Here is a 15,676-nt window from a genome sequence, read left to right as displayed (position 1 = left end):
AAGGTTTCAGCTGGAAACGAGAATAGTACCAAACATACCCTTAAATTCCCCGATTAAGGGCTCAGAAAGTTTTTCAGACCCACTATGGGCCTATTGGTCCTATACTAGCCCATCTGTGGTGGCCTGCTTTATTTACAGCTGTAGCACAAGCCCATGTGAATTTCAGAATTTAACACCGTTTAAAAGCCCGCGAGTTCAGATTGGAATCTTTTTCGCATCGTGAGTGGTGTGTCACTGTGTTGGGACAGACAGACTAGCAGCTCTCCTGCTGGGAATTTTCAAATCTCCATTTCTCAGTTGTCCTTCTCAGCTGCTCTCTGATGGTGGACGAAATCACGAATCACGGCCCAGCCCATTCTCGAAGCGCCAGCTCAAACCGCTAAACTTTGACGCCACGAAATCGTAGCGCTAGAATTCTTTGACAGCGTACGTCAACGACATCTCACCGTCATAGTGAAATCTTAATGTGAGAATCTACTAGAACGGTGAGATGCATGCGAAAATTCCGCAGGGTAGCGTTGTAAGTTGAAACTTGAAACACCTCCTCCTGTGTGGCCTTCTGTGTTTGCCACTTTGGCCCTCTTTTTTCGCATTAAGCGCGCGGTGCAGCAGCGCTCCCCGTTTCTCAGTCTCACACTCACAGGGTCTTCGTCGTCTACTAAAGCACTCTCTACACTTTTGATTCCAAACTTTTCTCCAAATTTGATTCGAGAAACACTTGAAAGGTAATCTGGAAAGGCAGATTCTCTTCATTCTCTGTCTCTTTAGCTCTATTTGATTATTATATCTGAAAGCGGATTTGAAAATCCCATACCGGGTCACTGTTTGAAATCGTTTGGCGTCTGTATAAGCTGATTTCGCAGAGGTTTCCATAGATTTTCAACCTTTTGAGGTGAGTGGTTATTCGCTTCTTTAGACGTGGTATTGAAGGGCCTGGTTGTTTGCTTCAAATATTGGGTTCCCATATTTGATTATGCGTTTCTTTTGCCTTGTTCCTGGTCATGGTCTTGGATTTGATATTATGGGTATTTGGTGGTTTGGTGGAGTCCTTATTTCCATCTTTTTTCTCTCTTAATTTTTGGTTCTTTAATTAAATTGGTGTTTATTAGCTTCCTCTCACGGTAAAGGATTTTTACTGGTTACTTTTATTCTCACGTTACAACTGTACAGATGTCTAGTAGCTTCAGGAGTGATAGTGGCTACACTGTCGACATTGAGGAACTCTTGCAGATAGGAACAATGTGTAGAGAGGTATAATTCCATTCTTCTTCTTTTCTTGTTGCATATTTTGGACGATGTCTACAAAGGTACTGTTCTGCTTTTTTCTTCCTTTCTTTTCTTAATGGGGAACTTATTTTCTCATAGTACTAATCATTCCATTCCTTCCACACAGCCTAAGAAAAAAAAGGGTACCTAGGTGCATACAGTTGGGCCCTGAGAACTAAAAGCCCTTTTTTTTTTATTGACATATCCCGTATATTTCTTAATGTCTAGTAAAAAGATATGTAGATCATGGAAGATATTACCGAAACTTGGAATTTATTGAGTAACAAGAATTTGCTATGTTCTTAAAAAAAGATACCTATCATGCCTTGTTGTTTTTTCTCCCAAAATCAAGCAGTTGATCTTGTGGGCATCAAATTGATGGGCCTCAATTAGGAAACAAATTGATTTGTTGATTTCAGGGTCTACAATGTCTTCATTGGAAAATAATAACTTGAGGAATTTCTTACTCCTTGGAGTTTATAAATCCTTGTTTTTTGATAAGCAGGATTTAAAAATCCAGTGATACTAAGACGACTGTGCAATTTTATGATATCTTGATTTTTTACATTGTGGGGAGATGTTTTGTCCTCCTAAGCATTCATAAGGTTTAAAAGTAGGAACAGATATTAGCAGAATTAGGTACTTCATATGTGGATGTTCAATAATGGCGACTAACAATTTGGTATTAACATTCTGCTATCATAGAACCCTTTTTGATGTATCATCATGAACAGTGTACAGTGTGTTAATAAAGTTATCCATAAAATGCAGTTGTGTGTTTTTCTCTGGCAGAATTGATATTGAAAGAGATTATGTTGAGTTATGATAAGGAAAAATTTTTCTTTCCTTAGTTTTATTTTCTCCTGTAAATTTAAGGTGTGCCATGAATAGTAAAGCTTCCAAGTTTAAATACCATACATGTTTCTTCCTGGTTGTTTATTTAATTCCAGTGGTGTACACAAAACCAACAATGATTACTCATATTTATGTGGGCATTACATAAGAGAAATAAGAGAAATAAGAGCCCAAATCATTTAGTAGGGCATTACATTTGCACTATACAAAACATCCCTTCCCCGCCCATGTTTAGCTAACCTGTCAGCCACTTGATTCAAATGAATTTAATTTTATTTATTCCCCCTTAATTTTTATGAATGTAGCTGAGGAAAGAAAAGGACATGCTAAGAGAATCACTATCTCAAAGTGCCGAACTGATTAGAGTAAGTGTATCTTGATTTCTCTTTTTCTTTTCCTTCTTCTCAAGTAATGTATTCTGAAATCTAGATATTTTGTCTTTTACACTAGAAAATTATGTCTGCAACATTGCAGATTTAGGGTAGGTTCTTTTTTAAGATGGTTAGGTTCAGTTTCAGCTTTGGATTACAATCATCAAGTTCAACGAAGGAATAGGTCCAAGTTACAACTTCCAAACCATGTTTTTATCAAAACAGAAACACCAATTGTCTATTTGTCATGGATCTTAAGAGGCTAGCCAATTGACTTCACTCTGCAATGTTCTTAGTTTGTTATTGGAGTATTTGACTACTAGTTTCCCAATAACTTTGGAATTATTTTTATGTTTATGTTGTTATAGGTTCATGGATTTTATACCAGTAGAGAATTGTATGAACTTCCATCTTTTTTCTTTTTTTCAATTTAGAGATTAGAATTGGATATAAAGTCACTAGTGGAAGCTCGCATGGAGGACAAGAAATATATCCAGAAGTTGGAAAGAGAACTGAGTAATTGCTCCCAGGAAATAGGTTGGGATTCCATTCTCATTATATTTGTTCTGTCATTTTTCTTAGGACTCTGTTTTATTTGAATTTATTTCTTAGGTTCATCATCAGTTATGAGAGATTTATTATTTACCTTAGAAATAAGAAGTTAATTATTTCTCCTTTCATGTAAATCATACTTTCTAGGGAGTTTCTTGTAAAAGAATTTTTGTTAGTGAAATCATTCAACTTCACTTAAGTTCAAGTTAATCCATTTTCACTGTGCAATTGCAATGATCAAAACATTGAGCCACCTTTCAGTGGGTCTATCATAGACATCTTAGTCCTCAAATGTTCACCCAAATCAGATATTTGTAATCATATTATAAATTAGCTGACTCATTGCTATTTCATTTCTGATTGTCGGGAATATTATCTATGACAGATGATTAAATTCATGCAATCAGGTTGGTTTTTCACTTTCACCAAGAAGATCTCCTAGGTGGGAGCTTCTGAATGGTTGTTCCTGATAACCCTTGATGTTACGTAACTGGCATCCTGAGTCCCCATGCTTCCCATTCTGATGTAATATACCATCTTTTAATCATAAACCTCACTTTCTGCATGGTCATGGTTGATTATAGCCTTCTTGGGCTTAATCAGTTGACACTTTTCACAGAACATTTGCAGGATCAACTAAACCTAAGAAACATAGAGGCAAGTTGTTTGGGTGAGCATGTCCACAGCCTTGAGCTTAAGCTAGTGGAATTTGGAAACTTGCAAGAGAAAGTAAGCAGGTTGAAGGATGAACTAGTGAAATCTGAATCAGAGAGGTTATTCTTGACACAGGAATTGGAGAACAAGGAAATGGAGATCGAAAATTCATCTTTATGCATAGACAAACTGGAGGAGTCAATTTCATCTATTGCATTGGAATCCCAGTGTGAAATAGAAAGCATGAGGATTGATCTAATGGCCTTGGAGCAAAGGTGTTTTGAGGCCAAGAAATTCCAAGAGGAAGCCGCCCATGAGAAAGTTATGATGGATAGGTTGATTGAAGAGTTTGAAATCCAGTTTCAGGAAGCACAAAAAATGATTAGTTGTTTAGAAGAGGAGAACAGAGAGTTAAGAGGGAGGCTTGGAACATCAGAGAGCAGTGCATCAATACCTTATCAGAAAGTTGAAGAAAACCTTGGTCATTGGCTTGAAAACAAGTATAGTTCACAAGCTGCGTTTCAGTCTTCTTGCAGTAAGCGAGAGAGCAAGCTTCCTGCATCAAAACAAATGAGGTATGTGGCTATGGCTTCTTTATCTGCTACTCAGCTTCCAACCCGTAGCTTGCATTGAATTATGTTAACCATTTGCTTTAGATGGAGAGAAAAAGGAAAAAGCTCCCCATCGATTAGCAATTCACAGATGGCACACATGCATTAACATTGGATTAAATCTTTAACATTTTTCTGTGTTCTTGCCTTTAGATTCTCCTGGACAAACTTCTTACTGGATTAGTTATCATTGTGATCTGATCAACTTTTTATGTAAAGTTCATTTTCCCAATTTGCAAGTGGTCAAGGAAATTGGAACCTGATATTCTTCTCTTCCATTAACTTTTTTGAATGATTCTGTCAAAAAATAAACTGCACAGAGCATTTCTGATGTGCATTGTTGCACTTTGAGGTTGCTAAGCTGTGTCAATACAAATTGTCATGGGTTATGGGTGAAAATCAAGTTGCCCGATTTGAAGAATTTCAAATACATTTGAAATGGACCAATTCCAAATTTAACAAATGGTCAACCCAAGCTAACCAAACTGACACTCTATCATGGATTACTCAACAACAGACTGCTTTGCCCATTTCTTGAAGTAACCTTTCATTTCTTCTCTTGTGGGTGTGCTTTCTTTCGTTAATTGTCGGTAATAAAAGATCATTTCATTTCTGATCAACAGCAACAATGAGAACATAACAATAACAATAATAATTAGTCTACATGTTTTCGCTTTTCAAACAATTTTGGGATTGGCCTCTTGCAATGGGCTACAGAACAGGGAGTATCCTCCCCCAAACCCCTAAACCCCCCTAAAACCTGGTGAAGGTGGGACTTGATCCCAGGTCTCCATTACAACCAGCTAGAGACTTACCAGCAAAGCTAGGTGCTAGCTGACACTTTCAACATAGAAAATGCATTTAAACCGAAGAATTGTTTACACACAAATGTGATGTATGAGGAGGTGATTTTAATGCCCATATGGGTAACATAATTTCATAGGTCATCTAAGTTGGTGATGTGGTTTTCTGAAAACTAATCATTCTTTGTGCTTCATTTTGTCAATATTCACATATTGAAATCGACTTTGAAGATTTCCATCTTGTTTCTTCCTTGAAAGGTAAAAAGTATTTGTTCTAAGCCATAAAAAAGTATACATAAGACTATACAACATATTCTTGCTCAAGATTTCCATCATTACATTCTTACTAATTTTGAACTTTACTTTTTATTCCATCTTTACATCCTTACCAAATTTCAGTTCTGTTTTTGAAGCACTTGTGAGGAAGTGCTGGGCCCACTCCTTTCAAAGCTGGCTGTTGTGGCAGCATCAGATGAAGATTTGAAAGCTGCAATGGAGAAGATGTTGTGCCAGATCCACAAATCTGAGCTTCTTGTGAAGCAGCTCAAGGTACTGCCTTATTTTCATACTTGCAGTTAATTCCAACTTGACTTGGTGAGGTTTCAGCTTGGTTGGATTAGTAAGTGGTAATCTGCTTGTTTTAGTGCTACAGATAAAGATTGATGAAATCAAAGTCTTGTATAATTTCATGAATAAATTGCCTTGATAAGCCAAGTTACATTTCGAGACTGAAGACTGCTTTAACTTGTAGTATCTTAGCCAGCATTTAATTAATAATCTCAGTATGTCCTAGGAAGAGCTGATAGAAGAAAAGTGCAAGGCAAAGGAAGAAGCGGAGGACTTAACTCAAGAAATGGCTGAACTAAGATACCAAACCAGAGATATGCTTGAACAAGAGTGCAAGCGCCGTGCTTGCATTGAACAAGCATCTTTACAGAGAATAGCTGAGTTAGAGGCACAGGTACTTATGCCTTGCTCTGTGGGAATTCAGTAGGAACCTTTGGGAGGTTATGTATTTTAAATTCCTGGTTTTTTCCTTTCATTGGTGCAAGCTACGGAAAGAACAAAAGAAATCCTTCATTGCTGTCAGGCGTTTTCGTGAAGCCCAGAAATTAGCTGAATCAAGATCCATGGAGGTGCACCGATTACAAAATGTATTAGAGGTATAGCTCTTGCTAATTCTTATTCTTGAATTTAACTTTTGGATCTACTTCATCAACCCCCATGAGAACAAACACTTCATCTCATTCACAATCTTGCATGCACCACACTCTACAAAAGATTAATATGTAATTTTCGTAGGCTGACATGTAAAATGTGAATTAAATGCTTACTCAACATATTTCTTCTGTTTTTTGGTGTTGGGGAGGGGAACCTCTGTATGCCATTAAATTTATATATATTTAAGGGAAACATAGTAAGAAATGCTTTAAAAAATGACCCAGAAATGAGACTGCTTTTCCCTCCAGGTGGTGGGTCAGTGGTTCAACCATACAGATCAACCAGGTCAAGGGCTGTACATTCCCATTGTACAGCCCCCGAGTGTACATATGGGCTTCTATTCTCTTCTTGAATTTTAATGCAAATATACTATACCTTTCTTTTAAGAAAAATAAAATTGATAACAAACGAAATTACAGAAAAAATTGGGCATCTTATCTTATATATATATATAGGATAGGGGTGCTCCCTCCTTGCAGGAAATGGAATTCAACCCAGTAATTACTGCCATATGAATAACAGTGATTACTGTAATATTATTACAGTAATTTAATAAATATATAATTAGTGATTATAATTAATAATTACTGTTATTATAAATAACTAGATATTTACTTTAAAATTATAAATACTGTTATTAAAAAATATTGTTAATAAATTGCTGATTATTACAGTAATTTAATAAATATATAATTAGTGATTATAATTAATAATTACTGTTATTATAAATATTGTTAATAAATAGATATTTACTTTAAATTAAAATTATAAATATTGTTATTAATAAATACTGTTAATAAATTTAGTAATTATTGTTATATTAATAATGTTATTAAAAGTATTGTTATTGATTATTTAATAAAATATTATAATTATTGACTATTATTGATAAATACTGGTAATTTAATTTAATTTTGGTAAATAAACAATTTAATGAATATTGTTAATAAATCCTATTCATAAATTTATTATTTACTATTATATTAAAAATAATTAAATAATATTATTAAAACTATCATTAATGATTTTTTAATTAAATAGTATAATTACTTACTATTATTGATAAATGTTGTTAATAACATTCTGACAACCGACAGTTCGACCGTCTGGTTCGAATGGATGGCCCTTTTTGACAACAAAAATTACGGAACCGTTATGGCCATCAGTTTTTGGGTTGATGGTTCGGTCGTCCGATTCGAACAGACGACCCATTCTAACAACAAAAATTATAGGCAAAAAATTGTGTATGAGGTCCATTAAGCAGTATCATACGTGTTATGTCATTCGAGCGTGTGACTCATACGACTCGAAAATGGAATCGTTCTACCACCAGTTTTTGGGTTAACGGTTCGATTGTTCGGTTCGAGCAGACGGCTCCTTCTGACAATAAAAATAATAAATAAATAAATAACGGCCAAAAACCATTGAACAGGTCAACGGGTTAACAGTTCGACCGCTCGGGTCAATGGGTCGTCAATGGTTTTTGGCCAAGGATCGGATTGGGATAAGACAATTGGTTGCTTGGATGGTTCCCAATTAAAAAATAAAAAAAATGAATGACTCGTTTTGACAAAAAAAGTTATAGGCAAAAAATTGAGTGTGGGAGGTCTATTAAGCAGTACCATACGTGTTATGTTATTCAAGCGTGTGACTCATACGACTTGAAAACGGAACCATTCTGGCCACTGGTTTTTGGGCCAACGGTTTGACTGTTCAGTTCGAACAGATGATGGCCCGTTCTAACAACAAAAATAAAAATAAAAATAACAACCAAAAGCCATTGAATGGGTCAATGGGTCGTTGACTGATTCAATGATTTTTGGCTAGGGATCGAGATCAGGATAAAATGGAACCGGTTGCCTGGATGGTTCCCAATTAAAAAAAATAAAAAAATGGCCAAAAACCATTGAACGGGTCAATGGGTCGTTGACCAATTCAACAATTTTGGCAAGGGATTGAGTTAATGGTTCCGTTCCAGCACCTGCGAAGTAGGGCCCCTCCGCAAGTGTGTGAATATTATATATTCATTATATTAAATAAAATTAAGTGTGATAAATGAAAATTATTGTTATAATGATGAAAATGGCTAGAGAGAGGGAGAGTTAATGTTTAACCCGTGACCTGCTGAATGGGTCAAACAGTTCAACAAGAGGGGTCACTAGATGATTGACCAAGTCAATGCATTTTGTAATAAAGGGGGTTCAGGCCCTTCGGGGGCAAAATGGACCCAGAAACCTGGCTAGGTGATGGGTTGACTAATCTGACCACCAGTTCAACCACAGGTTGAAGACATGGTAGTAAGAAGAGTATATTTTCTTCTAAGTTATTCACACCTTTATGTATTTATGCCATTTTCCTGTGAATGAATTCTCCAACTTCGGGATTTCCTAACAATTGTAGCTTCTGAGTTCCCCATGTAGGGACTAATGGTATATCCACAAACAAATGAAGTTTGCACCTGTGGAGACTGTTTGATTTTTAGGAGTACTTCCATAGGTTGCCTATCCCAAGAGCCAGTTGAACCTCAGGTTTCAGAATTAGATTCAGCTGGTCATGACATATTATCCAGAGAAGCAATAGCATGGCATCCGGAGGAAATTCACGGGTCATGATCATGAACAGAAAAATGCTCCAAATAGCTATTCTCATCAAAATGAGTTCAGGTAACTGATATTGAACTCGGTAGTTCTTGTCTCGAGCAATCATTTGATGACTTTATTGTTCATCTTCACCTTCATGACCATCATGTGGTGTAATTCTTGACAAGGAAGAAGTCTTCGAGAAATTGGCGTGAAATGAAGAGCAAATTGCAGGACAGGATTTGTGATTTGTAATCTTAAATCTTATATATTGTGCCTATTCTTGTATTCTTAGATCTGAAGCTGATGCTTCAGCCTTGCTGTGCAGTAGGAAGTTGTCTATATTGAATTTCCCGTGAACTAAAATGTTTATCAAATGGCAACCCTTCTTTTCTTGTTCATCAAGGTCTAGCAGCAACCTTCAATCTGATAGATGCACACAGTGGATAACTATCTATCTCGATTCTCGTCTCGTCTACGAGATCATCACTTGGTCGAGTCAATCCACAAGTCGCGCTACCTCATAAAACATTTAATGAAAATTTTAGGTGTGTCAAGCCTTCAAGCCAGTTTTTGGTCGTTGTGACTTGTGCTTGGTGGCTAGTGGCTACTTATTCGGTATAAAGGGTAGTTTTGGGTACATGTGAAATTGCAAAGTAAATTGGGAAGGGTGATTAGCTCAAGGGGATAATTTGATATGCTACAAGAATACCATCGGAATGTCGGATGGTAGGTGTAGCAGTTTACTACAAAGTTCAACTGACTACAGAAATGGTGGCGCCCATGAAAGGTGATAAGCCAACGGATCATGGGTGCATTTGGAAACGATGCAAATGGAGTATAAATCCTAGTTCAGGGTAAATTTGTATTGTGGTTCAGTTTTGTGTTTAGCAACATTACATTTATGTATTGACAAATGACAGAAAATACATTTTTCAATTTATATTTATATTGATAATAAGATGTAAAAGTACATCAACAAAAAAAGAAGTAAATTTACATTTAAGTGGGATTTTGATAAAAAAAAAAGATATATGTTTTATTGGAATTCGTGTTTGCATCCATTATAGCTAAAAATCTATTTGGTAAGAAGATAAATTTGTCAATGCAAAAGCAATCCAACTTTACAATTTATGTGAACTGTTTTACACTTTGTATATTTGTATGAACACTTATTTGCATTGCTTCCAAATGCAGTTAAGTCTTCTGCTACTTCCTGTCGTCTACCAGCTTGTATTGACAGAAAATTTTCTGTTCCGTCCAATCTAATTTGAGCACGTCACCTTCATCTCAATTTGAAATTGATGGATGAAAGACTCTAATGGCAAGATAAATGTCAAAACTTTATGAAAAACAATTAACCCAAGCCAAATATCCTTTCCGCTGCTCTCTCCCCACGGCAAATATTGTTGCAGTAACATGGAAATTTAAATATCAAATAAAACTTTACAACTCAAAGTTTAATTAGTATAGTTTGTGCATGTTTCTGTATAATGTGAATGGTATGATAAAGACAGTAATTAAATACAGTAAAAGGATGATTTTTCAAGTATCCGCCAAACACTAAGAACTCAAAACTCGAATGGACAGCTCTGCTGCAGCTCCGAAGGTCCCAATGTATCCATGCCAACACTTCTATAATTGAGGGAAAGTTTGCAATGCCCAAGATCTGAGCATGAAGCCCCGAATTGGATTAAAAACTCCAAAGCAGTATTGGCTCCTGATTAGGCATTGAAGTTTACTAAATTATTAAGTGTATTAATAGGCAATAGCCAATGTATTAAGCCAACGCATGTATGTTCGAGCTTGGGGCACTTGATTATTTGACTTAATTTGCCTCTTCAAATCCCAACCAAACCCAGGAAAAAAAATATAAAAGAGGGATCTATTTTATTTTCTCGATTTTTGATACAACTCAACCCAAAGATCGAGAGGGGAATCGATAGAATGGAATGATGGCAACGGCGATGGAGGGTTGCAGGGTCATCTTTCACCACGGGAAGCGGCTAAGTTGTAGCTCAACTGCAAGATGGCAGCGGCGATGGAGGGTTGCAGGGTTGTCTTTCACTATTGGAAGCGTCTCAATTGCAGCGGCTCAGTTGCAGGGTATCAACGGCAATATGGCAATAGCGATGGAGGGTTGCAGGGTCGTCTTTCACCACGGGAAGCGGCTCAGTTACAACTCAGCACAAGATGGCAGCGGCTCAATTGCAGGGTATCAATGACAAGATGGCAGCAGTGAATGGGTTTCAAGCTATTGATGTGAGTGAGGGTGAAGAGAGTAGCGGGAAAGGATATTTGGCTTGGGTTAATTGTTTTTGATAAAGTTTTGGCGTCCATCTTGCCATTAGAGCCTTTCGTTCGTCAGTTTCAAATTGGACGAGACAGACAATTTTCAATTGTCTCAAAACTCAGAAGTTGATCATAGTTGCTATAACTTTCGCATAGTCTTAATATCGGGTTGCTCATTGAACTATCAATTTCTCATGGACCTCAAGGCAAACCTTGGTCCCTATTCTTTCTGACACCCCTGTAGAGGTGATCGAGCAACTTTCTGGGAATTCTTCATGCAGTAAAAAATCTACCTCCAGTCCAAACCATGGCTTATGATGGGAGACCTAAACGACATTCTTTACCCCTAGGATTATCAGGGATCCCTTACCACTCACTCGGCCTCTATTCCCTTGAGAAGGGTAATTGACCTCTTTTCCCTTCTTGAAGTGGGCAGTTCAGCTTCCTACTTTACTTGGACCGACAAACAAACTGGTTGGCATCTACTCAAGGAGAGACTCGATAGAGCTTTTTCAAATACAGAATAGCTAAACGTATTTCCAGACTCCAAGGTTTTGGTTCTCCCGGCTATAAACTCCGACCACAACCCCATCCTTCTTGATACCCTTCCCACTTACCCACAAGGAAAGAAAACCTTCCATTTTCTCCCCATGTGGGCAGACCATGGAGCTTGTGAAGAAATCATAGCCCGAAATTGGAACCAACCAATTCTAGGATCTACAGCCTTTAAAATCACAAAAAAGACAAACTCATCAAGAAAGAGCTGAAATCCTAGAATAAGCTCACCTTTGGAGATACCGCTCAGAAGGTCAAGCACTTAGAAGACTAGATCCTCCTTCTTCAGCAAGACCAAACTAACACCTCCCCCCAATAAGAGCTCCGGAACCTGGAAAGTCAATTATGAAGAGGAGCTTTGGAGATTGAAGTCTCGAGAACTTTGGCTCAAAGAAGGGGATAGGAACACTCATTTCTTACATCTTCAGACAAAGCACAGGAGGAGGTGGAACAACATTGAATGGATCAAGCTAGGGAGCCAAAATTGGATTTCTGGAAAAGAGTAGATAGGAAGGGCTTTCAAAGAGCACATCCGTAGAATAAGTGGGTAGGAAGAAGAATTCAATGTAAACACTCTGGAAGGATTGATTTCACCTATCACTGAATCAGAAAGTGACCAACTCATCTCAACCCCAATTGAGGAAGAGGTCAAAGCAGCCATTTTTCAGATGAACCCCCACAAAGCCCTAGGCCTTGATGATTTTCCACCTTTCTTCTTCCAAAAGTAATGGCATATTCTAGGGAGGGACCTGACAAACTTGATAGCAAATTTCTTTCATAGCCAGCACCTGCTTAAAGAATTAAACCAAACTCATCTAGTATTCATTCCAAAAAAAGTAGGAGCTGAAACTGTGGATCAATACCGGTCTATCAGTTTATGCAACGTGGTCTATAGGGTGCTAGCCAAAGTCTTGGCAAATAGACTTAAACCCCCGTTACCCAAAATAGTTTCTTCCAATCAGGCTGCAAGAATATTTCAGATAATATAATCCTAGCCAAGGAGATAACCCATAAAATTAAGCACTAGAAAGAAAGAACTAGATGGACAATCCTAAAAATTGACATGGCAAAAGCTTTTGATAGAATGGGTTGGGATTTCATTATCCAAACTTTGAGAAGGCTAGGTTTCCTAGAGAAATTGTGTAATTTAATTAAACAGTGCATTACTACAGTCACATTCTCAATAAAGCTCAATGGGAGCCCACTTGAAATGTTTCATACTAACAGGGGACTCCAATAGGGAGACCCTCTATCACCCTATGTCTTTATAATTGGTATGCAGGTCCTTACAAAACTACTGGACAAAGAGGAACCGGAAGGTAGACTGTAGGGTATAAAACTTGCCCAAAGTTCCAAACCACTCTCGCATCTCCTGTTTGCTGACGACAATTTCTTTATCAATAAAGCCTCTTTGGAATCCCTCCTTGCTGTCAAGTCAATACTCCTCCAATTTGAACAACTAGCAAGCCAACAAATAAACTTCCAAAAATCGGGCATCATCTTTAGTAAGAACACACACAAAGCCCACCAAAAGCTCCTCAGTCGTCTAATGGGTATGAAGCTGATGCGACCCAACATCAAGTACTTAAGCTCCTGGGTGGATGAAACAAAAGGCAATGTCAAGCCGCTTGAAGAAACTCTCTCAAAGGTTGAAAACCAGTTGGACACTTGGAAAGCAAAAGTACTCTCCCAAGTAGGTAGAATTACTATGTTAAAAGCAATAACCCAGAGCATTCCAGGCTACCAGATGCTTACATCCTTATTTCCAAAGAAAATCCTAAAGAGACTAGACCAACTACAACAAAACTTCTGGTGGCAGGGGGGAAACAAATCAGCATGGGGACCAAAATATCTCTTGGAACAGAATCTGCAAACCAAACTCAGCAAGAGGTCTAGGATTCAGGCAGGTGGAACCAATGAACAAGGCACTCTTTGCCAAGCAATTCTAGCGACTCCTTGAGAGAGATGAAACTTTGGAAGGAACATATTCGGGCGAAATACTTGAGACACAAGACTATCTTTGAAGCCAAACCCAAAAGGTCTCATTCCTCTTGGTGGAGAAACATCCTAAGTGTTAGGGACATCCTAACCCCTCACCTTTGTTGGGAAATTGGAGATGGAACAAGAATAAACTCCCAGATGGACCCTTGGATTCTCGGGCTCCCCACCAACAAACCTCAAACCTGACATCCCCAATTCTCCACTGACAGGCGTTGGATGGTGAAACATTTCATCACATCTAGGGGAGAATGGAACTCCCAGCTCTTACACCAAATTTTCGAAGACTCCTCAGCCAAGGTTGTCCTAAACATACCCTTGAACCCTCAAAACCAAGGGGACAAATTGTTGTGGAAGAATTCAAAGGATAGAAATTATTTAGTCTGGTCGGCCTATAGAAGCTTCTCAAGAATTAAAACAGTGGGTCCTTGTAGAGAACAAATCAAGCGGTCAAGGTTGTGGGCCACAAAAGCTCCCCTTTGATGCTAACTTTTTGGCTATAAAGTCTTGATGAATGGAGTCAAAATGAAGCAATCAACTTGGTTCCTACGGCACTCAAGGGACTCTTCGTGTGTTCTTTGTGGAAATGCTCCTGAAACTCAGGCGCATCTCTTTTTCGAATGTTCTCTAGCGTGAGCAGTATGGATATTAGCTCAAATTGGCTTTAATCCAGATGCCTTCCTTGCATCAGGATCACTAGACTTCCTAACCTAGTGGCTAGAATGGAATCATGAGAAAAAAGATCTCCAAGATTTCTCCATGGCTAGACTGCTAGCCATTTTGAGAGCACTATGGGATCATAGAAACGAAGTGATCTTCAAATGAAGAGGTCCCCGGACCCCCTTGAAATCATGAAAAAAGCAAACATTTACGTCCCAAACACAGAAGATCCAATCTGGTTCCAGACTCGTCACCAACATGAACACACCTCCCTTTTCACTCACCAGCTGTCCCTAACCTCCCATTTAGTAATTATAGTTGACGGATCCTGGAACACAACTACTAGCTCAACCTTACAAACACAATATTTGCATTGCAAAAGGACAACAATGCAAGGCCTTTAATGCCTCAAAAGCTGAGCTTTGGGCAATCATTGGAGGCCTGAGAAGACTCATTTTGTTGGGTATCAGTCAAGCTACCATTCTGTCGGATGCAAAGGAAAATTTGCTAAAGCTCAGAAGAACCACAAGAAACATAAGGTGGAATGAATAGGCATTTGATCGAGCACATGAAGTATCTGCTTTCTTTTTCTGTGGAACTAAAAATGACGTATGTAAACAGGAATGATGTGGGCCCTACTCATAACAAAGAAAAAAGGGCCACTGTAAATAGAACCCATATTTTGATCCCTAGACCCCTCTCTTTGAGGCATAACTCGTATCTCTGTATATAAGATCCTTAATCTTTTGATGTTTCCAAAAAAAAAAAAATCATCGGGTTATCAACTTGTCATTATTTAAGACATCTCACTCTAGGATATTGTCTAAAGACCCTTAGAGGTCCAAGATGATGAGGATTTATGATACCACCATTTCTGGACCATATGGCTTCCATCTATAGAGCTGCACTAGATACATTGAGGCCCCGTTTGCTTTTTGATAAGTTGCTTACCTGGGCAAATGCACTTACCCAAGTAAGTGTTTCCCAAGAAAGGCTGACCTGGGTAAGTGCATTTACCCATGTTCTTTTATTTCCCATGTAAATAAAGCAATGGCCATTTTAGCCATAAAAATCCAATATTAAAAGGGGCATTTTTGTCCCATTCAAGTGTTGGTAATTTTCCCCCAGGTGGGAAAGTTATTTATCCACCTAAGAGATTAGGGGTGAGCAAAAAAAAAAAAAACCAAAAATTCAATTAACCAAACCAGTCAGTTCAATTTTAGTTTGACATTTAAAAAAAAACAAAAGTATTTATTCGA

The 15,676-nt window shown here is 37.9% G+C and overlaps 1 protein-coding gene and 1 long non-coding RNA gene across 11 annotated transcripts; one reads left to right on the top strand and one right to left on the bottom strand.

Annotated features, from left to right (window-relative positions):
* Positions 1 to 494: 494 nt before the first annotated feature.
* LOC148854432 (uncharacterized) lies at positions 495 to 9,313 on the top strand. Of its 10 annotated transcripts, none has more exons than XR_016095014.1 (10): positions 495 to 725; positions 1,171 to 1,251; positions 2,427 to 2,486; positions 2,927 to 3,029; positions 3,664 to 4,273; positions 5,526 to 5,661; positions 5,906 to 6,073; positions 6,165 to 6,275; positions 8,754 to 8,996; positions 9,105 to 9,313. XR_016095014.1 is itself a non-coding variant. In XM_088941662.1 (9 exons), exons 2-9 carry the CDS (start codon positions 1,171 to 1,173, stop codon positions 8,943 to 8,945), a joined length of 1,461 nt encoding a protein of 486 aa, XP_088797788.1. In that variant the 5' UTR covers positions 495 to 725; the 3' UTR covers positions 8,946 to 9,313. The 10 variants fall into 10 exon arrangements, 5 of the variants coding, with proteins under 5 accessions (XP_088797788.1, XP_088797792.1, XP_088797790.1 ...); XR_016095012.1 differs by having other exon boundaries at positions 9,101 to 9,313; XR_016095013.1 differs by having other exon boundaries at positions 557 to 892; positions 9,101 to 9,313.
* Positions 9,314 to 10,321: 1,008 nt separating this feature from the next.
* LOC148854431 (uncharacterized) lies at positions 10,322 to 12,253 on the bottom strand. Its single transcript, XR_016112562.1, has 2 exons — positions 11,991 to 12,253; positions 10,322 to 10,632 (listed from the first exon to the last, which is right to left on the bottom strand). It is a non-coding gene; the product is annotated as an uncharacterized LOC148854431 (long non-coding RNA).
* Between the last annotated feature and the right edge of the window lie 3,423 nt (positions 12,254 to 15,676).

The sequence above is a fragment of the Nelumbo lutea genome, chromosome 4 (genome assembly GCF_056320005.1).
Source record: "Nelumbo lutea isolate HS-2025 chromosome 4, American lotus-T2T, whole genome shotgun sequence".
NCBI lineage: Eukaryota > Viridiplantae > Streptophyta > Magnoliopsida > Proteales > Nelumbonaceae > Nelumbo > Nelumbo lutea.
The sequence above is the reverse complement of the archived record's forward strand: the minus strand, read 5'-3'. Positions and strand labels throughout refer to the sequence as shown.

Coding starts and splice junctions, on each gene's coding strand:
- LOC148854432 (XM_088941662.1), top strand. CDS start 1,171: ATGTCTAGTAGCTTCAGGAGTGATAGTGGCTACACTGTCGACATTGAG. Junction 1,252..2,426: donor TAGGAACAATGTGTAGAGAG/GTATAATTCCAT, acceptor TTATGAATGTAG/CTGAGGAAAGAAAAGGACAT. Junction 6,276..8,753: donor GATTACAAAATGTATTAGAG/GTATAGCTCTTG, acceptor TTCCCCATGTAG/GGACTAATGGTATATCCACA.